Source organism: Phaseolus vulgaris, chromosome 9 (assembly GCF_051622355.1).
Source record: "Phaseolus vulgaris cultivar YP4 chromosome 9, ASM5162235v1, whole genome shotgun sequence".
NCBI lineage: Eukaryota > Viridiplantae > Streptophyta > Magnoliopsida > Fabales > Fabaceae > Phaseolus > Phaseolus vulgaris.
In genome coordinates this window covers 11,599,950-11,625,335 of record NC_143506.1, presented here as the reverse complement: position 1 = coordinate 11,625,335, position 25,386 = coordinate 11,599,950, and the positions used below count along the sequence as shown (strand labels likewise).

The 25,386-nt window shown below is 29.5% G+C and overlaps 1 protein-coding gene and 1 long non-coding RNA gene across 4 annotated transcripts; one reads left to right on the top strand and one right to left on the bottom strand.

Moving 5' to 3' along the window:
- Positions 1-6,627: 6,627 nt before the first annotated feature.
- Positions 6,628-7,920, bottom strand: LOC137821637 (uncharacterized). The gene is made up of 3 exons (XR_011082852.2): positions 7,864-7,920; positions 7,638-7,712; positions 6,628-6,860 (listed from the first exon to the last, which is right to left on the bottom strand). It is a non-coding gene; the product is annotated as an uncharacterized LOC137821637 (long non-coding RNA).
- Positions 7,921-16,673: 8,753 nt separating this feature from the next.
- LOC137820547 (uncharacterized) lies at positions 16,674-24,937 on the top strand. 3 transcript variants are annotated; one of them, XM_068624687.1, is made up of 7 exons: positions 16,674-17,052; positions 18,140-18,440; positions 21,833-21,991; positions 22,133-22,428; positions 23,441-23,573; positions 23,998-24,087; positions 24,263-24,937. In XM_068624687.1, the coding sequence occupies exons 1-7, from the start codon at positions 16,855-16,857 to the stop codon at positions 24,265-24,267; spliced, it is 1,182 nt and encodes a 393-aa protein (XP_068480788.1). In that variant the 5' UTR covers positions 16,674-16,854; the 3' UTR covers positions 24,268-24,937. The 3 variants fall into 3 exon arrangements, with proteins under 3 accessions (XP_068480788.1, XP_068480790.1, XP_068480789.1); XM_068624689.1 differs by lacking the exon at positions 23,998-24,087; XM_068624688.1 differs by lacking the exons at positions 23,998-24,087; positions 24,263-24,937 and having other exon boundaries at positions 23,441-23,819.
- Positions 24,938-25,386: the final 449 nt, after the last annotated feature.

Here is a 25,386-nt window from a genome sequence, read left to right as displayed (position 1 = left end):
TCTAATGGGATCATTCATTTTTTAAATTGTTTTTTTGTTCAATATTTCTGTAATATAAAAATGTGTATATTTAATTGTTGTGTAATAACAGAAACTATTAGTAGATTTTAATTTTTTTAAAACAAAAAGAATTTAACAAAATAAAATAAAATCAATAGATACAAGTTTATTATTTGTTTTTTTAATTCTTTTTATTCGCTGTTAGTTTGGGATTTTATAGAAAAAGGGTGCTGATTATTAAGGTAGTGTTAAAAAGGGTGCTGATTATTAATGTTTTAAAATAAATAATTAATATTATTTTGAAAAATTAATATATTTTGATGTCATAGATGAAAATCTTTTATCCATTTTTTTGTGAGAATCATTTGGAACTAAAATATTTTATTTGTTCTCACGATTGGTACGTTAATTTTATTTTTTTGTTATCACCTAACTAGCAGGAGAGTAGAGGGATTAGTTACTTTTCTGTTTTAAACTGATATTCTTCTTTATTAAATAAGCATATTTTTAATTTTAAAATTTTATTTTATTTGTTCTCACTTAAGTGTCAGAAAGTGGAGAGATTGATGCCTTTTATTAGGGAAAAGTGGAGAGAGAGGGTGAAATGTGGATTTATGGACCGTTACTAAATCTTAATTTTGAGATTCTGAAAGAGTGATATATAAGAGATATATAAGAGAACTGTGAGAGATAAATAATATAAAAATAAGTTAATGTCTCCAAAATCCTAATTTTGAGATTCTGAAACTGTATTGTTGTTCTACCGAACCCTAATGTTGAGATTCTGAAATTGTGTATTGCTAATTTTCTTCATATTTCATCTCTTTTATTTATCTTATTTTAAACATATTTAATTAAAAATAAATAAAAATATAAGTAATAAAAAATTAACACAAATAATAATATATTATTTAATTTGATTAAAATTTATATTTAATTATATAAAAATAAAAAAAAAATAAAAAATGCGGATACACGCGAGAGCGCCCGTGTGTCCGCTGGTATTGGTAATGTTTTTGGAAGTTTTGTATAAAGTTGTACGATCAAATATATTTTTTAATTTTTTTTTTTAAATTGAACGTGTTGTAATTTTTTTATTATTTTTGTTGAATTCATGCTTATTAGCACGTTTTATAAAAAAATGTTTTTTTGAAGTCGTATTTATTAACATTTTTTTTAAAAATTATGTGTTTTCCAATGTGTTTTTTTATTTCCTTATTATTTATTCGATTTTTTATGTTTTTAATTTTTATAAATTTAGATAATATAGTTAATTATTTATTTATATGATTATTGATTTTTTTGGATAATTTAAAATATTAATATAGCTAAATACTTAAATGATTTTTTCTAAAAATAATTAAATATCTAATTAATAAAATTATTTATGTTAATTGAGTGCAATTTTGAAAAAATAAAAGTAAATGTGACTAAAATATTACCATTGAAATAAGATAAATTGATATGAAAGATAAATAAATATTTAAGGAATTATTTATCATTATTTATATGCACAATTTCGTTATAGATGCGAATAGTTCAATAATACAAATATTTTAGTATTATTTTGACCTAATTGATTATTTTGTTATGGATGTGAGTAGTTGTTGATTTTTCTGACTATTTACTAAGATTTTATGAATAAAGTTACACCCTTATATGTTATATGTTGGCCAATAATATTTCTTTTAAACGGAATGAAATTGAACTTCATAATTTTAGATATTCTGTACTGTACTGGATTAACGTAGGTTACTTCTCATAATACACAACGAATCATCTAATCTAATTTAACTATAAATGACAAAAATCTTTAGGTAATCAGAAATTACTTTTGAATTTTTATACATGAGAAATATAATTTATGTTAAAAATATAATTTCATGTTCTCCATATGTAGGTAAATATTATAATTATTTTTATTATTTATTTATTACTTATTATTATTTAGTATTATTAATGTTATTATTAATATTAATGTTGTTATGATTATTATTAATAATACTATTATTTTTATTAATAATATTATTAACAATATTACTAATATTGTAATAATATTAATAATATTGATAATACTAATAATATGAATATTATAATAATAATAATTTAATAATATTAATATTGATAATAACAATAATATTAATCACAATATACAATATTAATAAAAATATTGATATTAATAATATTATAATATTAATATTAATTATTATTATTAATATTAATTATTATTGTTAATATTTATTAATATTAATTATTATTATTATTATATTTATTAATATTAATTATTATTATTATTATTTACTAATATTAATTATTATTATTATTAATAATATTAACTATTAACTATTATTAATAATATTATTAATATTAATTATTATTAAGTATTATTAATAATATTTTTAATATGACACCCAAAGACTAAAACCTATTATGTTGTGAACCAAACAAAGGGTTTATATAAAGTATATAGTTTTTCATAATGTTACTTAAACACATTCTAAACTGATTTTATTACAAGAAATATTCAAAAAGTAGCCTAATAATACGTCTATGAGCTTTCATATGCTCTTGTACCTACATGTGTATCTGCTCGTATACACAGTGCAATCATCACAGTTCACAAAATAAACAAACATATGTTAGGGTAATTTTTTGGAATAAAATTATAACATACAAAAGTATAAGTGAAAAGATCATTTAAATTTGAAACTCATATACAAACATAACACAAGATTCATGTATCAACCACAAGAATACAATTTCATCGTAGTGATCGTATACAACAATCATATAGACCATACATGGATCTATACATGAAAGATATTCAACAAATTAAACATCAACTGAAGCTTTTCAAAAGACCCGTATTATGCCCCCATCAAAGACTAACATTTAATCAAATACCCAAGACTTAAATTTACAAACGAATCTAAGAGAAATGATCGAGGTAAGTTCAAATATGTAATATCGTATGTCTATAGTGGGTCATGATGTGTATAAACTCCCTCATAAATTTCTCACCACATGATGTCTTAATCTACGTGACTTACCATTAGTGAAGCTAGATGATCTATGTTACAACATAAGTTTTTCACACTTAATACACAATCAAACAACAACCCATACATTATCACAAATGTATGACCTCCATTTCATACAATTTCATCATTCTTATGTAATACATACCATTTAAACATTTCACAAATTAATTGAACATATAAATAGTATTTTCTTTACATTTTGGACTTGGTTCTATAAATATTGTATTTATATGTCCTAAACATGTATGGGAAATATTTTAAAAAAAAAATCATATAAAACTTTATTGAACCTATTTTGTAATAGTTAGAAATAGTTAGATATATTTTTAGAGTGTTACAACATGAAACTAATGCAGTTTTATTCCAAACTAAACCTATTTTTTGGTGAAAAAGTAGATTAAATACTAAAATCATATCAATTTTTACTAGTTTTTATATTTTTTTAATCTTTCATTATATCATTATTTCTAGCAAACCATCTTATTTTTTAATGGTAAATAAATTTAAAAAATCTTAAGAAACTTATGCTTATATATACGGTTATATACATTTAGTTATATTTCAAATACATTATACTTAAAAGATTATTTAATTCTAACTAAAAATTTATATTTTTACTGTCGTTTCTTATTCAACAAACTCTTATTAAATTAAAGAAATTAGGTCATGATAAGTTGGACAGTGTTGGTCTTGTAGTCCATTTGACAAACTGGTAAGCAAGCGTTCTAATAGGAGTTATTGTCAGGTATTTATGTATAAATGTTAGAACACGTCTGAAGTGGTTCCTATTTATTTATTTATTTTATTGCTGATAAGGATCAAGTAACTTACCTCGTTAAGAAACCATCATTTGTTGCTCTTTAAGAGATTTTTTTTTCCAAATAGAAATTACAACTTCAAAATTATAAATAATTATCCATGTACCCACTAAAATAAGAAAAAGTAAACTGGAGTTAACTGCTTGCAAATAATATTATATAAATTATTAAAATCTAAACACAAAGCATTCTTCAATTTAAATAACTATGTGATAGTTTTAATACTTTTAATTTCAACCTTACATAATATATTAGGTGTCATTCTTTGTATGAGCAACCTAACATTATTGAATTCAATTATAAAGAAGTTGCGAATAAAATATGTCAGAATTTAGCAGTAGTGAAGCTTTGTCTTGCACATTCTTCTATAAAAACAACTAATTCGTATAATATACAGATATTCGTGTAAGACTTGGTATAAATTGTTATATAAACTCAGTAATCACTAAAATTTGATTGCTTCGTATTTTTCTAGCTTTGGCTTTGTTGTTTGACGATGCTTAAGCAAAATATATGGGATATATGTTTGTTTTAAATTCAGGTTTTATATTCTCAGATATTATGTGTAAAATTAAGTTCCATTAACTTTTTAAATTATTAAAACATTTTTTTTAATAAAATTCATACTAAGCAACACGTGTTATTATATAAAAAATAACATAAAGTTAAAAAAAAATAAAGAAAGGATTAGAGTAAATCTATGGGAAAAGAAAAGTTAAAAATAAAAAAACTCTCTTGTAGATAGAGTGAGTAACTATATCTGAAGTTTAAATAAAAATAATAATTAATAAAAACAATAAATAAACAAAATATTTTTTTCTAAAATATATAAATCGAATCCAAAAATCCAATCAGTTGTACTAAGTATTGTTATAAAATTTTATAATATTAATATACATTATTATTATTATTATTATTATTATTATTATTATTATTTTGAATATTTATTTTGGAGAACATTTTATTAACTTTCATTCTTATAAGAACATTCCGAAAGTTTGATATTATTGACCGAAAATATTTAGGAGAATTGAGAATTTTAATGGGTCCAAACACCTTACAAAACTCACCAATTCAATACTTATTCTTCAAATTGTGATGCAACACAATAAAAGTGTGATGCATCCATTAATATTTAAAAGATTTCTAATACATACAAATGGTTTCATGTCAACATATGAAAGTATATAAGAAACGTCTCACTTTAATAAGGTTAGTTGGAAAAAAAAAATTGAGAGCTTTTTATAGTTGTTAGGATCCATGTAATAGTTATTTTAATGGATAGACTCTATAAGGAGGATGACAATACATAGTGGGTCATGTGAGTCGACTCGCAGCTTACTAATAAAAAGTGTGGGGTGGACTCAGTAATTCAATCTGTCGACCCATTTAAGTCCGTCCCATATAATCCGTAACCCACACATGCCAACAGCGAAGCAGGGCGAGCTGTCTTGCTGACCCGCACAAAAAGAAAGTCAAAGTGGTGTACTTATGTCAACCACCTATATTTGAATACATTCAAAATATAGTAAGAGAAAAATGTCAAAAATCTTTTTTCAAATTGGATTGAAGTAGTTAATCCATCATTTCTTTCTCTTGATTTATGTATGATCATATTTTATTTTGTATGATCCATTTATTTGTACGAGTTGGAACCATGTTGATTGAAAAAAAAAACAAAATCTGATTGGAATATGCAAAAGATTTTGGTAGTACGTTCAATTTTTTATTCAATTATAATAAATTTATATTTCATTTTTTTTATAATTATTAAATTTTATAATTCAATTTTCATTACCAATGCAAAAGTAACCAATATTTTGATTGAATTCTTTTATATTCAGTTTTTTAATAACAAACATTTTTATTAAATTTCTTAAAAAATATATATAAAGCCTAGCGCGTAGATCCTCAAGCTGACCCGAACAAGTAGAGAAATCAATCCGCATTCACTAATAAGGCGAGCCTATATTAGGTAGGTCAGTCTGACATCCCTTACTGACGTAACAAATCACACTGTAAAGTGCATTTCTTGAAACATTTGTTTTCTTGTATCCATTCCATTTTTTTGGTTTCTCTTACTGCAATTGCTTCGTTGCTTTTCCTGTTTGAACTCTGGTGAGCTTTGTATTTGCGTTGTACTCGTATCTCCGAATACGGGCTGCTGTATCTCATGCACTCTCATCTCTTCAACGAGCTCTTGTCACCTCGTCCCACGTGCTTTCATCTTCGGGCTATAGTCTCTTATCACTCCGACTTTCTCTCCTCTAAATATGTCTCTGTGCGTGCTCACCTTCGTATATGTCTATCCTGCCTGCTTGAACTTCCACAACTTCCGACGTGATTATGTGAGCTCTGGACCTCATATGTTATACGATAATGTTTTTCGTATTTTTAGTTACAGTTGTTTGTAAGTTAATATTTCTTAATTTAATGTCTTTCTCTCTTTAGGCCGTTAAAATCGTGCTGATTGAATGGATGGCAGTGCGGGACGGGCCATGCTGGTCGGCCTGCAGTCCGCTAGAAAAAAAACGTAGGACAGATAGACAGTTAATCCGCACAAAAAACGACAAATTTGTGTACTTATGTCAACCACATATATTTGAATACATTCAAAATATAGAAAGAAAAATAAACTAGTAATGTTGTTTTTTCAAATTGGATTGAACTAGTTGAATCACAATTTCTTTCTCCCGGTTTAGTGTGGGGTAGGATCATAACCACTTATTTTGTATGATCATATTGGTTGAAGCATTAATAGACCCTTATGATGCAGAAGATTTTGGTAGTATACATATTAAATCTGATTGGAATATGTAACACCCCATAATTTACATATAACTATTACAATACCGGTTCTACATAATTCTATACAAGCTTACAGTTTTTCAAAATATTCCTAATACATGATTAGGATTTATAGAAATACAAATATTTACATATCCACAGCTCAAAATAAAACTCTGTAACCTCTAAGGTTCTCCTGCACCTGTATGGTCATCTGCTCGTGTACATAGTACAGTCATCGCAGTTCAAACACAGCAAGAAAAGCAAGGGTAAGCGACTAAAAATAGAATTTTATAATATACACACTTAAATCCAAAGAGAAAACCAAATTACATGATCAATTTATCAAATTATTCAATTTTCTTCAAATCTCAACAATAAACAATCACATAGATCTCACATGGATCTACACATCCAGAATATTCAACAAACAACGTCTTCCGGAAGACCCGTATTAAGTAAGTCCTACCAGAGACTAACACCTGATCCAAAGATTACCAGCGAATCCAACAGAAAGGATCAGGGTAAGTTCAATACAACCCAAGCCGTGCATCTCATATGTCACGGTGTGCATGAACTCCCCCATCAGCTTCTCACCACCTGATATCTTAGTCTATGTGACTTAGATCATCAGTGAAGCTCGGAGATCTCTGTTACCACATAGGCATCAATACTTAATACACAGCAAACATCAGTCCATACATTATCCCAAATGCATGAATTCAATTCCATACCATCCCGTCATACAATATCATTCCAAACACGATCCACAACATTCAAAAACGTAATTAAAATAAAAAAAACAACACTTAAATATTAAACAATTAAAATATAATATTTTTACAAATTTAAATAATATATAAACAAACAACCCAATATATATAACACACAACATCCCTACAAGAAAAATTGAATATTGGGACCACGTCCCTTCCGCATTCAGATCTTCTATCCTAGAGTGCTATAAAAAATTAAATTTAGCTTCCCTTACCTCAATTGCTTGCTTTCCAAGCAACTTTTAGAATTTTATTCCCCACCGTTTGGATAAGCTTCAAGGTTTACGGGCCTAATGCAAATTATCCAAACAGAACAAAATTTCAGTATATAATAGAATAAGTTGAGAGGATTAAACTTCTCAACTGACCCCACAAAGATTGATGACTAAATCCTAAGGAAAAACAGAGAACAAAGGATATTTAGAGTAAAAATGAACTTACTCTGTTTGAAAATCTGATCGGGTAGAAATGTTCCTTAACTTCTCTGCTACAGCGTGGTATGATCAGATTCTAAAATAGATGAGGCATAGAGTGAGAAATTTAGAGAGAAGGTAGAAGGGAGAGATGGAGAGAGAAAGAGAAAGAGGTTTCGTGTGTGGGGGCAGGGGTCTCTGTTTCTGCTTCTTTTTTTTTAAAAGGAAAAGTTGCTGTTACAGAATAGATCCTTACGATGAAGAAGATTTTGGTAATACATATTGAATGATTGACAATAAATTAATTGTGGAGTAATCTATTCAAAATATATAAAGAAAAAAATGTCAATAATGTTATTGAAATAGAAGAATATTGATATTTTTGAATTGACTTATGTTTAATGTAGTGGTATAGTTGTTTGATGTTTGAGTAGTTTTGAAATATAAGAATATTGATGTATATGTTTTATCTTAATTGAATTATTGATGTTTGACTATGTTTGAAATGGAAGAAAAGAATATTGATGTTTGATGTTTTATATCAGTAGCAAGCACATCTTCAATTTTTTATTCAATTATAATACATTTATATTCAATTTTTTTTATCATTATAGAATTTTATTATTCAATTTTTGAGTAGCAATGAAAAAATAACAAATATTTTGATTGAATTATTTTATATTCAATTTTTCAGTAACAAACATTTTTATTGAGTTTCTTACAAAAAAAAACTGTATGTGGACTATCATCCTTATGCGGGATAAGACAGAGAAATCAGTCCATACTCATGAGAAATCAGTCCATAAACTAATACTGGTACTAAGTGTTTTAGTATTTTTTTTTATTTTTAAGATATTTAAATTTATTGAATTTGAAATAATTTTATTTTAAGTTATATATTTTCTTCAAATATTTTGTTTTGATAAGACAAATCAAATTTATTGAATTTTAATTTTTTTCATTTGAATAAAATATTTCAACTATTATCAAATATACAAAAATATTTAAATGTTACTTAATTGTTGATAATTCAAAAGTATTAATATTGATAATATATTTTTATGTTTGTTGAAATTGTTTTCAATTAATGTTGACCAAAATTAGTTAAATTTGATATTGATTGAGATTAGTTTTACAAAAATGGTTGATTGTTTTTTGCCTATTTTTTATTAATATCTACTGAAAAGTTTTCCAAATCAAATAAGGAAAAACATTTTTTTATCAATAAAAAAAATATAATAGTGGAATGTTGACTGAAAATTGTGTTCTCACAACATTTACAAAAATCCTAACAACCCTGTAAAAAATAACATTCATGTTGATAATAATAATAAAATTATTATAGACACTAACAAAAGATAATCAAAATAAACATCAAAGAAATTTACTTTACATCCGTAAAAAATAATCTTTCTAATAAAATCGTAATTAATATTAAAGAGAAACAATAGTAACATACACAATCCTAGTTTATATTGAGCAAGAAAGAAATAATAGTGACCTACAACCATAAAAAAAATAAAAATATCCCAACAATTTAAATATTTTTTTTATAAACATCATTAAAATAAGATCCGGTGGATGTAAAAAAAAAAGTTATGATCTTCGTGTCTGAGTATTGCAAATCATGATTCTAATCATATATGAAAATGTTGACTTGTATCTTGTAGTTAAAGGAAGAGAAACGCAATATAGTTGGGATGAAAGGAATCTTGAATAATTGATAGAAGATAGAATGAGAAAATTGACTAGAAAAGAAGGAACAAGTGTAGAGGGTTAGAATTGTTTCAAGTTGCAATGGAAACAGGAAGATGCCATTCTATTCTCCCTTCCCTACCAAGCTCATCTGCTATATAACAAAAACATCATAGTAGTGTGAAAAAACCGTCACTACTTTCCAAATCAGTCCATATCTTGCACCACTCACTTCCTATTAACAACGCAAAATGTCAATAAGCTTCGTATTTGGTTATGGAGAATTATGTAAATTCAATATATATTATAAAACACACGCCACAATCCTTGATTCTCTTTCAGAAAGTGACATATAGGTAATGTTTATTGTAAACAGTGTTGGATATGAAGGTAAGACCAATTGGGTTGGGCTGACTGAAGATCATGTTTAGTAAGTTTAATCATTGTGTTTCTTTTACCATTTTTATTTAAAGAAATAATTGTATTTGTAATTGGTGTGCAATAAGACAGAAATGAAAATCTAATAATTATTTGTAAATGTAGGTTATAGTTGACGACCAAACCACATTAAATGTTGTTTATTTTTTTCCAGTTGATTCGTAATTATATTGCTTCCCGTGCAATTTTTTTCAAAACTCAAAAATTTTACTATTCAAGTCTCTTTCTTATCCACATTTCTTTTATTTAAACTGATCTCTCTTAAACACCAGAAGCCGTTGTCCCTTCTCCTATCCTGCAAGTCACTTTTTAAGAACAATAAAATATAAGTTTAATTATATTGAGTTTTTTTAAATGATTAAATATACGTGGACTTGATTGAATTATAATATTACTAGTTTTATTGAATTGACATCACACATCACTTGTATACATATTCTCTTTGTTTCAATTTTGTCATTTCCATTGGCCCATACTGCAGCATAAAAAAACTCTAGGAAAAAGTTCAGCATCTAGCTAAACCTTTAGATTGAATGAATGATTGTGATGATAAGTATTAAGGATATATACTATCATCTTCAGATTTTGATCGCATCAATCAACCTAAAGAGTAAGTAACGAATAAAATAGGATTCCATTAACGAAGAAGTGATCTTAGCTAGAACTGTCATTAATTCACTGTCTCACTGCGATAGCTATTTTTTTAAAGTTTATTCAACAATAAAGATTCGTAAATTCAAGTTGTGAGCCACACTGCAAAAAAAAAAGTGTCTATAAATTACCAATTCTCTGTTGAGTGTCCATATATATGACGATGACGATGACGTGCTTTTACACGACTTTGTTCTACTTTTTAGTGAGATCTTTCATTTTTTATATTCCACATTGAAAGGTTCATAAGTCAATGATTGATTGCCGCTATATTAAAGTTGTTTACTATTCGAAATGCACCAAGGGTAAAGAAGCGTTTGAAATTTATGTACATACAATTTTATTTAATGCATAATCAATAAAACTTATTTCTTCATATTCTTATTTTTAATTATTATTTTTGTTTATATGTAATTTGACATTTCAGTTATCCTGACATCAAGTAACAACCACCATCGGTCATCACATGAAAAAATATTATTATTAAAAAATGAAAAAAAAATACAAAAATATGGAAAGATTAGACAAAAACTCATAGGTTAACAAAAACGATACATAGACTATACATATTTATAAAGAGTTCTAAGAACATACTAGAAATGATTATACCAATGAAATGATTATGTATAAATAAATCTTAAATTAGCCAACTTATCAACACACGCATTTTCTTTACGAAAAATATGAGTAATCTTAAACCTGATTTTCCCACAATCCACGGAACATTAGTCCTAACAATAAACACAATACAAACTAAGACAGAGTCACATTCAAACCAAACATTAGTAAGTCTCATCTTTTGAGTTTTGACTTCCTCCATAACATGTATAACTCCATAAAACTCAACAGTTTGAAATTAAAGAAATAATATGAACTTGAAGCTTTTTTATACAAAAGCTTTCATTTTATATATTACTATGCAACTTGACATTTCAGTTACGCTGAGACCTTAAGTATTAAAAAAAGAAAAAAAAATACAAAAATATGGGAGACTAGACCAAAAATCATATGTTAAAAAAAAACTATACATAAATTATACCTATTCATAAAGAATTCTAAGAACAGACTAGATAGAAACTTATTATACCAATGAAATGGTCTTTATGAATAAATCCTAAATTAGTCAATTTATCAGCACACACATTTTCTTTACAAAAAAATATGAGTAACATAAACCTGATTTTTCCACAGTAATTAAGACAAGTATTTCATCTATTACGAAACATCATCCACAGAACATTAGTTCTAATGGTAAACGCAACACAAACTAAGGCAGAATCACGTTTAAGCAAAACATTACTAAGTCCAAACTTTTGAGTTTCCTCCATAGCATGTATAATTCCATAAATTCAACAACCATAATAGTCTGAGCTTCAAGAAATGCAGAGAAATCACCAATAAACTCCCCCATACTTCTACGAAAAATACTTTTACAAGTAGTAAAACCAAGATAATGTGAATATTAATACCAAAAAATTAATCACGTTAAAATTCAACATATCATTCTTCATTATTTAATAATAGTGAAGCTTCTTTATCTTATTTTTAAGTTTTATTTTGGTCTTTTATCTTTTAGAAGTTTCATTTTCATCCTTTATTTTTATATTTAGACATTTTAAAACTATAAATTAAAATATATTTTATATTTCATATTTATTATCAATAGGATAATATTATAATATTTAAGCTATTCCCCTTTTGAATTGTTTATGCAGATGTGGGCTTATGCAATCGTGTACTTTTTAATTCTAGAATGCATCTTTTGAGTTTTCATACAAATCAAAATAGTATTTACATTAACTCTTAATACATTTAAATATAAATAATTTTTTTTATCAGTACTTAAATTTCTTTAATCAATACTATATATGATTAGATATTTACAGATCATGACAAAATATTTTCTAATTATGCTAATTATTATACATAAAAGTTCATTGCCGATATATTTAATAATTTACAAAAGTTACTAATACTTCCATATAGATTAGCATAATCTTATTTTAATTTTCAAAATCTATCTTTACTCACAGACAATTGTTTACAGTTGCACTTTATACAATTTTAATATTTAATAATGAAGATTCAGGTGCTGTTGCTTTGCTGGTTTAACAGTGAAGATTCCAAATATATTTTTAAAATGAAGGCACTGAGTTACAACACAACCTATAACTCTATGTACATTACTAAACTCTTTCACTACTATTACGCCCATTTTAGTGCTTTGTTACAATATATTTTATTTATATTTCTTCACAGGCTTCTCATAAAAGGCAAACGACAGTTTAATTCAGTATAAATATTATAACATCTGTAGATATAAATATCGACACTTATGAAAATAATAAACGGACAAAAAAATAAGTAAAATACAATAATAATATAAAAAAAAATTAAATATGAAAAAATATTTTTAATTTTAAGAAGTAAAAACTTACTTGACATGTTCTAGAAAACATTTTCATGGTTAAACTAGGATTACAATATTTATTTCTCGATTTATTTTTCCCACTCTTTAAAGAGAACATTTAATCTGACAATGATGAAATACAATGTTTATCTAGTTTAACACTAATTATGGTGAATATCAATTCTCTTATTTTCTTTGCTGATAAAAGAAAATAAAAATCAATTATTTTCTTTACTCTCTATATTATTTGTTTTTTTTTTCTTTCTCAGGAGAATAACACCTCTTCATAAAGAGATAATAGATAATTAATATTTAACATATTTTCAGATATCTTAAAAATACTATCTTCAACTTTTTGGGTTGAATTTCATAATCTTCAATAAATATATAATTTTAAAAATTTAAAATTTTTATCATTAAATATATTCAATATATCAATTAACAAGATTAATTGGTCATAGTCTTCCCTTAATTAAGCAGAGATTATAAACCCTCGTAAATCAGATTCTCTAAATATCTATAACATAAAATAGTTAATTTTTCTAAGTTTCTGAAACTCAGTTTGGTTCATCTTTTGCGAATTATTTATCGGAGTATGAGCTTATCTGTTTTAACATCCTTATCGAACATAATCAACATTTGAAGGTCAAGAAAAGAAAAAACAGTTCAATAATATCAATAGGTTGTAAACTGTTGATGGTAATCACATACATATGTTTTTTCATTGTCATTTGAGAAACAAAGTTGTGTATTAATTATGTCGTATTTATTAATGATTTGTATAGTTCATCCTGAGAGAAGAGAATTTTGAAAAAAAAAGAGAATGTAATATTGAACAAATGGGATGTACCAGAATCAAAAGATAGTATTTCATTGAATTGAACAAAGTTTAATTAAGATATAAAGTTTACAAAAACTACATCAACACAGAAAAAAGCTTTCAAAAAGAGACCTATTTAGAGGGACTTTTGATTCCTGCACCCAATTTGCTTCCTGCATCCAATAAAATTAAGATTCCAAAATTACCTTCATTCCAGAATTAGAAATTCAAAATTAAAAAATACATTTTGAACAAAGAAATATAGAATAGATTTTTTTATTATTATGAGAATGAAATTGTGAAATAGAAATGAAAAACCAAAATTCCATTCGGAAAAACAAATTAAGAATACAAATAATACATTCTAAAAAATAAAATTCAGAAACGTATTCTAAAAAAAGGAATTATGATAAACAAAATTTGAAAACAACATATTCCGTAAAGATTATTTTAGAAAATTATTTTGGAAAGACTAATATAGAAAAATGTTCGGAAAACCCAAATTCAGAAAAGTGATTTAGAAACCCAAATTTGAAAATGTATTTTGAAATACCAAATTCAAAATATATTTTGACTTACACTCCTTACTAAGAAGACATTTTGATCATTTTTATGGTGGATCATTTTTATGACCCTATTTAAAAAAAATTAAAATCCCAACTAGAGTGAATTTAAGAAAGCATTTGGTAACAGTCAAGGGCTAGGGTTGAAGAGAGAATTTGTCCGGGTAAGTTAAGTTTTTATTTTTGAAATCAACCATTTTTTATCTTTTGTAAAAAAATATTTGTTGTGTTGAAGTCGAATTGTACAAACTGAAAATGTAACGTTGTTAAGGAACATGTCAGTTTGCATAATTCAGTATGCATTTTCTTTAAACAAATTGGGTTGTATAATCTCGTTTGTAAATTTTTTAGAGAAAGATGTTACGCTGTTAAGTAAAAAAAAACAAAATAAAATAAAATAAAAAAAGTTCAAAACAACTTATGCCAGTTATGTGAGTAACCACGAACATCACCGACCACCACAATCAAACACATAAACCACCACAACTAAGAAATGTAAGAAATCGTCTCCTTCAAAATAATAACAACACAACACTGCGTGCACCAAAACCACAAAACCCTAACATACAGTGATAGCAGTAGAAGTGGAATTAAAAAATTATATGGAGGTGCAGTGAGAAGCGTTGGAGGTGCATGGAGAATTTGCCTTTTGTACCAAAAAGGGTAGATGTTCAAATTTATTGGATGGAGAATTCAAAAGCCTTTAGACGGAGATAAATTCTCCCTCCACCTCCATATCTCCTCCATGCACATTCTCATTAATTACAAAAAATCGGTTTTAACATTATTAAAAAATCTTAAATGAAACGTAACCTTACTTTTTAAAATAACTTTAGTTACTCTCCTACATCCCATACATTATTTTCTAGCCACAGTGGTTGAGAGAACAGTTCCATCTTTTGAGCGTGTAAGAAAAAATTGACAAGAAGACAGTTTCTTCCTGCACCCCTACATTTTTCTTTCTGCATCCCCACAATGTTATGAAAAGACCAAATTGTTCATATTATTTTTTAAAATCCCTAAAATGCACTTGAACTGTATTTATTTTTTTTACATTCTGGATTATGGAATCTGGAAAATTTTTGGATTGACACTTCTAGTAAAATTTTGGATCCACCAATTCGTATTTTAAAATATGCATTTCACATTCAAAAATCCATTATTCAAAAAAAGCATTCCGGATCCACCAATCCGTAACAGAAATATGCATTCCGGATTCAAAAATCCATAATTAAAAAAAAATCATTCCGAATCCATCAATTCGTAACAGAATTAGGCTTCCGGATTCAACAATCCGAAAATCAATAATTTATGTAAAATTTGCTTTGGAACACCCCCTCATTCAAAAATAAAATGATTCAGTTCTGGATTGATGAATCCGTAACACACTCCTAGATATCGAATTCCGGTAATCACGGTGCCCTTATTTAAATAAAAGGTCAAAACCAGTTTTGGGATTTAGAAAATTGTGGGGGTGCAGGAAGAAAAACGTAGGAGAGCAAGAAGAAAAAGTCTGACAAGAATATTTGTTGCATTCGACGTTACCCGATGCGAAGATAAGTTTTTTTTTTTTAATTTTGTACTCTGTTTTTGTACTTTTTTGTTTTTTTTCTGAATTTTGTGGCTTCTAAAAAAATAAATGAACAAAACTCACAATCACCACTAATAAAAAGTACCACAAAACTTATCTCAATTATCAATTTTCATCACCTGAAAAAAAAAGAAAAAAAAGTATAAAAATATTTGGAATTAAAAGAAAATACAAGATGCATAAAGAAAATCTGGAGTAACCTTGAGAATTTGCCTTAGCCAGACATTAATAAGAAGGCAAATGCTCCCTGCACCCAACACTTTTAAATCTGCACCCAACATAATTTCAAAAATTCCAAAAATACTCTTTATTTCGGAAATGAAAATCTGGAATTGAAAATAATGCATTCTGGAAAAATAGATCTGGAAGAGATTTTTGTGTTCCAAATATAAAAATCTGGAATTGAAAATAATACATTTCGAAAAATATTATCTGAAAAAGATTATTGTGTTCAAGAAAAGGGGTCCGGAATGTAATTTTATATGTACCCTATTTTTTTAAGGGTATTTTCGTTTTTCCCCCTATGATTGGGTGCAGTGATATGGTGCAGGAAGCAATTGACTAATAAGAAAGGCGGAGCCCAACAAAAGATTGGGCCTCTGCCGAGAGATGGGCTGAGCCCACTAAGCGAGTCCTTCCTTTTGTTTTGTATTCACTAACATCATCCCCCAAGAGTTGGGATTCTTGACTTTTTTTTCTAACTTTGTTTCTGTTTGAGTTTGAGTTTGAGAACCCTCGTCCATTGTTCCTCGCCACAATTACACACAGAGTGAAGGAAGAAGGAATTTTGATGATAAGCTAATCTTATCATATCATAAATTGGAATTTTGTTTTTGATTGTTGAGAGGAGAATGGGAGGTTCATCGGAGACGAAGTTCCTGCAAGACCTGTTGTTGTACGCTGCGAGCGCGGCGTTAAGTTGCTTGGTTTTGTTCGCGGGGCTCAGACACCTCGATCCTAATCGCGAAGCTTCCAAAAAGGTTCTTGAACACAAGAAAGAGATTGCAAAGCGTCTCGGTCGCCCCCTCATTCAGACTAACCCTTATGAGGTTTATTCATTGTTCTATTCATTGCGTTCCAACTTTTTATACCTCAATTTTTTTTACTGCATACACCTTAGTGTTGTTTTTTTTTTTTGGGGGTCATAGGATGGTAATGTGAAATTATATGGCTAGGAAGATGTTCAAAGACTTGACAATGGATTATCACAATGTTAATGATAGAAATGGTTCATAATATTTTCAAGAATTCTAACGTCGGTGTTGGGCACTTGTTTTGGTATTGGATGAGTATATACTTGTTCCATTCCCGTCAGGAAGTTTGTAATTTGTAAAACTGATGTGCTGAAGGTCACGGTATGCATCATTTATGCTCAATGTAGGAGGGTAGTTTTTTTTGGCTTTTCCCCAGTGTGAATAGTTTATATCTTGATCTTGTTCTTCTCATTCTTTTAACTGTCGTTTTGTTGTGATTGGTTCCTGCAAATGAATTTCTAATTATGTCTGTCTTTTCTCAGTGAATGACTAGTGTACGGTTGGGTTGGGGAAGAGGAGAATGGATGATGTGTTTGTATTGGATCGTATTACCTAGGTTGTCTTATGCATAACTGTGAGTGTTTCTGCATTTGCCTGCATGTTACCCTTTGGCCTTTACGTTGCATCTTGACTTTTTTAGGTTGGGCTTCAGACGATTTTTGATGAGTGGAGTAATGTTATATTGAATAGCCATGCTCCAATTTTGAGCTTAAATATTAGCTCTGCTACTGCTATTGTATTGGTAGAGGGATGAAACTTGGTTGTTGATGATGTACATCATGAACTAATGTCCTGATATTATCATTTTACTTCTATAATGGATTTCTCGCTCTAGGAAATTGTATTCCTGAAAGAGATTTTTCAATGACTTAAGGATTATTCTATTATGATTTCCTAATTTTGACCAATTTATTTGTTTGATTAAGAAATTAGTTTAAACACTGAAATTTATCCAAATAATCGTAAAAATGAAGGACTACATCCATTACATGTCCTCTATGGATATATGGTTTTACTTCATGTTGGCAGTGAAAACCTTTTGACCGCAATTAACTATTATCTTTTATTTAAATTTTTAATTTCAGCCCTTTATTCTTTACAGGATGTTATAGCCTGCGATGTTATAAATCCTGACCACATTGATGTGGAGTTCAACTCTATTGGGGGACTGGAAACAATCAAGCAAGCTTTATTTGAGCTTGTTATTCTGCCTCTAAAAAGACCGGATTTGTTTTCACATGGTAAGCTTCTTGGACCACAAAAGGGGGTTCTGTTGTATGGACCACCTGGCACTGGAAAAACCATGCTTGCCAAAGCTATTGCTAAGGAGTCGGGAGCAGTTTTTATTAACGTGAGGATATCAAACCTTATGAGCAAGTGGTTTGGGGATGCCCAAAAGCTTGGTAAGTGCAATATATCTCTATGGCTAATTTTACAATATATTGCAAAGGTTTACTCTTCTCTCTACCTTAGACTTTAGTATCTTTAGTTTTGAATTTTTTTGAACATATATGGATTATATTATGTTGGTTCAATAAATTAAAATAACTTACTCTTATATTCTTACTTTTTCTTAAGGTCCATATGTATGCCCAAAGATCCAATGATTTGTCAATAATTTCTTAGCATCTACGTAAAAGCTTGACATAGTGTTGTTGAAAGGTGGCCGTGGTGGATTTTTTGCTTGCCACCAAATGGCAGTGGCAAATCTGGTTTTGCATGGTGCTCATAATAGCCTTAATAGGTCTCACAAAATGGTGGTTTGAGGCAGCCATGGAGGAAATCAAGATCCATGGGACACATGACGTCAATAGGAAGAAGTAGCCTCGAGTTAGCGTGACCCCCAAGGAGTGTAAAAACCCTAATTTCTCTTCTCTTTTTGTTTTCTATTTCCAGGTTATACACCTTACCTAGTCCAGTAGTTAGTCCACTAGTGTTTTTTTAAAGGGTTGGGTGATACTACCTGACCCAAACCCAAACAAAATATTACAAACATAACCTACATGGAACCCCACCGATCTATTAAACTGTGATTCTTGTGAACCTCCTCTCTCATCATATTTGTGAAGTACTCAATCTTTTGTTTCAATGTATAAGTATCTAGAAATTACTCTCTTTTATACAGCAAACCTTGTATTGAATAAAATTATCAGTCCTTATAAATTAAGTTTGAGTACTCACTTGTAAATGTGAGGACTTGTAGGATCTTGTTCTTTTTCTCATTAAGCTATATGCAATTTATCACGTACCAAGTATCTCATGTTTTAGGGGGTTTGTTCACCCAGAGGAAATTTTTGTTGTTCTCATTTCTTATTTTCACTTTGAATTACCAAAATGTCACCTTATTTTCATATTGTTTGTTTGTTTCCAAAGATTTGTATAGAAAATACTGAAAATAGCTCGTTATTTTTTCATGGTTTCTTATAGACATATTTTGAAAAAGTAAATAAGTGACATTTTTCTAATTAAAAATAAAAAGAAAATTTTCTTGAACCAAACTTTTCATCTTTTATTTCTTAAACAAAATTGGAGAATGTTTCACACGGAAGAAAAAAATAAGCATAGAGGCTACTTGTGTCAATTGAATCAAAATACCCTTTCTACAATTTCCCTCTCAATTTTGAAAGTCTCGTCTCTTAGTTTATTCCATATAATAAATTAGATTCCTCAACAATGAAGACATTTCATGCTATACTTATTTTCTTTTAGTACATGTGCTCTTATCGAAAATCAAATGTCTTTGAGTCAAGCTATGTATAAGGCAATGCCCTGACCTCAAGTCTGCTTCAGATAATATCATTAGGTTTAATCACCATATCAAATGTATTTTATATTTTGGTGCTAGATGGTTTCGTCACGATTTTGTTCTTAAAAGACATCTCAGTATGCTAAAAGAGGAGGGAGTTGTATCTTAAGTTTGCTTAAGATAATATCGTTAAGTTTTAAGTGCCATATCAAATGTATTGTCTACTTTGGTTCTAAACAGTTCCGTCATAGTTTTTTTCTTAGAAGACACTTCAGTGGGCTAAATGAGGAGGGAGTTGTTTATAAACTACCCTTAACCTCAATTCCTAAGCAATGTTGGACTTTTGAGTGTATAGGAAAAAGACCCCCAATTGAGGTCTAATGGGTAAGAGTAGTTTAAAACTGTCCTTTTTGTCCCTACAAACTATGTCAATGTTTTCATCTCAAGTCCTTTAAGATGGCATTGTTAGAGTCAATCACCTCATTCGAGGTATTTTTTGCTTTGGACTCAATGCTTTTATCATAGTTTTGCCCTTCAAAAAAGGCACTTCAGTGGGTTAAAAGAGGAGGGTGTTTATAAACTACTTGTTGTCTTGATTCTTAATTGATGTGAGACTTTTGAGCTATTGGAACAAACATGTTTTTCTGACATTTTAATTCTTATTTTATTTACAGTTCAAAATTTCACATGTACTCGTGCAATGTATGGAAAAATCTTTAATGTGATAGATTTTTATTGTCAAATTCAACATAGTGAGTCTTATTGACTTATTGATTTTATGCATGAAGCTTTATGAATATCTTGTAAGGTGATATTTTTTATGCAATCTGTTTTGTTTGAATTCGAATGCATGTGCATTGTTAATGTTTGCATATTATCCCTAAAATCATATACATTTTTATAATGTTCGTAACCAACATTAGTTGTTTTCCTTTCTAATTGAATGCTATTATTTGAATCTGATACTATTTCTCGAGACTTGTAAATTCTAATTTTAATTCTTTGACCATTATGTGTTGTATCTTTTCTTGTAACTATCAAAATTTGTTTTAATGTTGTATCTTGTGAATGAAATAATTACATTGTTCATCCATGCCATGAAAAGTCAACGAAGTTTTACATTGGCTATTGACTCCTAACATAACTGTGATAGTTTATGGGCTTGGGTTGGGACTAGCTAATTTAACACAAGCACATGGGCTGAATAATATACTTGTTATAGAAGGATTTAAGAGAGAGAGGCATTGGATGGCTTATAAAGTTGTCTCATGAAATGATGAGGTCCAAAATGAAGCTGGAGCTGGATTCAGACTAAATAAATGTTATGCTGAATGATATTGAGTGGAGAGCTACTTTTACCCCTATCTATTAGAGCAAGATGGAAAAGCTGCAAAAATAGGTGCTATGAAGAAGGGTATTTGGGTTCAGATTAAGTCAAGAGATTCAATTTACAGAAGACTAGCATCTTTTCTGTTATCTTCCTCAATCAATACCACACTAATATCTCCTCGTATACAATCCTTTTGTATCTTGTCCTTTCTTGTATGGCTAAATTAATTCACTAAACCATATGTGCCACAATACCTTAAGGTAAAATTTTATCACATAGTTTAGGACTTGTGCTGGGGTATTAGAATAAATGTCGGGATCTACAGTGCCAACAAAAAACAATTGAGCTAATAGTTAGAGCTAGAAGAAAGCATATGAAAATCTACAGGTCATTCGGAAAACCATTAAGATTTAGATTTAACTGATTTTTCAGTATACATGATTTAGAATAGGACCCTATGTTATCGTTTTGGTTTTCTGGTTTATGTGACTGATTAGGAATGTAACTTTCTTCTGAAAGAAGTTAATAAAGTAACTGATTTTTTAAATATAAAGGTTAAATCTTACAATCACTTCAAGTTTTGGAATGGGTGAAATGATTATATGATATAAATTTGCATTTAATTTGAATGTGCTTAATTATGCTTTATTTCTTCTTTTTCTTTATTTAAAGCTTGTCTCTTTTTTTTTCTCTACTGTTAATATTGTGCTGCTCTGCAGTGGCTGCGGTATTTAGCCTGGCTTATAAGCTTCAGCCTGCCATCATTTTCATTGATGAAGTAGACAGTTTTTTGGGTCAGCGCCGTACAACAGATCATGAGGCTTTGTTAAACATGAAAACTGAGTTCATGGCTCTATGGGATGGGTTTACTACGGATCGTAAGTTTAAACGATTATCATGTTATTTATTTTTGTTGCATAAATATTCACAATTTTCTTAGATTTAGTTTGTAAAAAATAGTGTTCTCAATTTATCTTTATTTGAGTAGTTTTGTTGATCAACTTGATTTTTTTGTGTAGAGAATGCTCGAGTTATGGTCCTTGCAGCAACAAACCGTCCTTCAGAACTTGATGAAGCAATACTACGGCGTCTTCCTCAAGCCTTTGAAATCGGAATTCCTGACCAAAGGGAGAGGACTGAAATATTGAAGGTTATCTTAAAGGGTGAGAGGGTTGAAGACAACATAGACTTTGGTCATATAGCTGGCTTGTGTGAGGGTTACACTGGTTCGGATCTATTTGATCTTTGCAAGAAAGCTGCCTATTTTCCTATTAGAGAACTACTGGATGAAGAGAAAAAAGGAAAACGAACTCCTGTTAGTATATTTAATTCATCTCTTTCACTTTCTTCTCTGTCTCAATTTTTTCATTTTTCACCTATCAACTTCGAGTATACCGATTTTATTCAAGCTTATGATGTTTTGTCCCACTATTTTGAATGTTAATATTTTATTTCACTCTTTTTTTTCAAAAAAGAGTTAATATAGTCTCTTCTATTAAATTGATGGTAACGATGTTACCACAATACAACATGGTGCTATGTTGGTGATGATCTGGCGCACCCTACTCTCTCCCAGACCCTTCTTCTGCATCTTCTGCAGTTACACATTCAAGAGTCACCACCGCCACTCTTCTTCAACTTCATTTTCCTAAACTTTGTGTTATGGTTTTCGTGTTGTAGCATTAAAATCTTAACACTCCCTCTTCCTTCATTCAGAGCCCTTTCCATGTCTTCAACACCCAAATTGTTGCCCACATCATTTCCAATGACAACCACGACGACGATTCTGCCTGCAAAATGATGTTTTTGAACTTGGAACCATAGTTGTGGTGACCACACCATGGGAAAGGGGAAACTTAGAAAGGTGTTGGTTGACAATGACAGAATAGAAGAAATTAAAAGACTTGGAGGAGGGTGGGTATAGTAATGGTCAAAAGAGACTAGGTGGTAGTGCCTTGTTGTCATTGTGGTAATGTCGTTACTATCAATTTGTCAAAAGAGACTACATTGACTTGTTTCTTAATATTATGAAACCAAATTGAAAATGTTCAAAATAGTAAATGAAATTGAAAAAAATATCATAATAATAAGAGAAAATAATATATCAAGCCTTTTATTTAAATCTATTGTATTCACGCAAGGTTATATTTGCATGCCTGAAAGTGACGTCTCTGGTCAATGAAAGCAATTGCTTAATGTGCAAGATCAATTTGTGGCTTTGTTGGACGTTATTTCATATTTTCTCTAAAGAAACTGATTAGTTCTCTTGGTGGCTTTGTCATACAGTAAGTGCTTCTTAACTGTATTGTTTATCTTTCTCATTTCAGGCACCTAGACCTTTGTCCCAGTTAGATTTGGAGAAGGCCCTTGCCACTTCACAGAAGACAAAGGTTGCTGCAAGTGAATACGCTGGATTCAGCCTTCAGTCACCTTCAAGATGGTCGGTGCCTGGTGAGTCAGGTGATTCTCAGATTCAAGCTGCAATCAATGAATTCTCTAAGCTTGTGGTTTCTCATATGATTAACCTCCAACCAGAATCCCAGGATCCTTAAAATATTCACTTTCGTTAGAGCATTCTTCTACTGTCATTTAGCCTAGTCAGATTGTACCAGTGATTACTTCCTTAGTTATACTAATCATAGGAACATATATTTGTTATACATTGATTATAAAAGTGCCATGGTTGGTATTGCATTTTCTTCTGTATTTGATGCGTCAATCCTTTTTGTGGCACTTCCTGATATTCCATTTATGCCAAATCTGATCTCTGATTACTATTTGGGTACACGCAGAGATAATTTTGCAATTTTGTTGTTCCGCTGTATTGTATAATATAACATGATGCGGTAAAATGACATAAAACGGTAGCTAATGTCTATTTCAGATGTCAGATCCGTCCACATCCTATGGCATTGTATAATAAACCAAACATACAAAATACCAAATCCGATCCGAGCAGTTAGGTGGACTCAAGGTTGAATTTTACGCTTTCTATTCTGTTTAGCATGTGGATAGGGAAATCACTCTTATTTCCAGTCCTATTTACACTACTAGCATAAGCAAAAGTTCACATCTACTGTTCTGTTATGTGATTAATCTATGATTAGTACAATTGGATCTAGCACTGACATGCCCAACAATTTGAACAGACTAAGCTTAAGACTGATGAAGACGGTGCAGTGTGTATCAAGTTGCCAACAGCCATCAATTATTGAGACCTCGGAGAAATAACTGGCATTGGAGTGGGTTCAGCAGGGTTATAATTTTAAGCAGTGGGTCAGTCATCATCGTTGTGTTTTTGTTGTCTTTCTGGTCCACCCGCATATGCTGATGATTAATTCAAACCCTTGAAAGTTGCGAGTTCTTGCCATCACATTCATTTATTGTGTAGTTAGGACCACAAATTTGTACTTTTTCCCTCTCAAACATGATTTGTACAGTGGGGACAGGACCACTGCGTGGGGGGCGTATCTTCCTCACTTTGTTCCGGCTGATGCCTGCCTCGTGCTTCCATCATTACCCAACCACTTTTTATGTTAGAGGGCAAAAACTAAAGTTAAACATCCAATAAATGTAAGGTAACAGAGTAATAAAATATAGTACACGATTGATCACAATCCCAGAAGGAACAACATCTCTTTCTTTTGGAGTTGTATGTGACTATTCTGTTCGAAATATCCCCGTCCTTGTCAAAGACCTGGGACTCTTGTGTAGAAAAACACCCTTGCGGATTATAGGACACAGACTTAAAGTGGCATGACAGCTCTCTATTTCTTCACTGTATGACAGTTTAATTTATGGGAATTTTCGATTTTTAATGGCCACATTCATTTTATAGCTTTTAATTTTTCAATTAATTTAGCTTGTGACGCATTGAGTCGTTACTGGTCTAAACAAGGAACTGTCCCTATTGTTGACGCCATATCCTCGTCTTACAATATAACAATAGTAAGCGTCTACCACAAAAATTAAGTAAATGGTTTTCAAGGGTTCATATCGTTGCTTCGACAGTCATTTGTCAAAACTTTTGGCCGATTCGCCTAGGTTGCATCGAACTTATGTATTTACCATTTTTTTTCGTATTGATTTTCGTTTTAAAGGACGTGGAACCATTATAACCACATCGTAATTAAATATTTTAGTATTTTTTATTTTTATTAGAATTTCTGTAGCATTCTACATTTATTCAGTGAAGAACCGAGCTTATCGGTATTGCAACATAGTAGGAGTGACTGTGAGGATGGTGGTTGGAGGATTACCAAGGGTTGTGGTT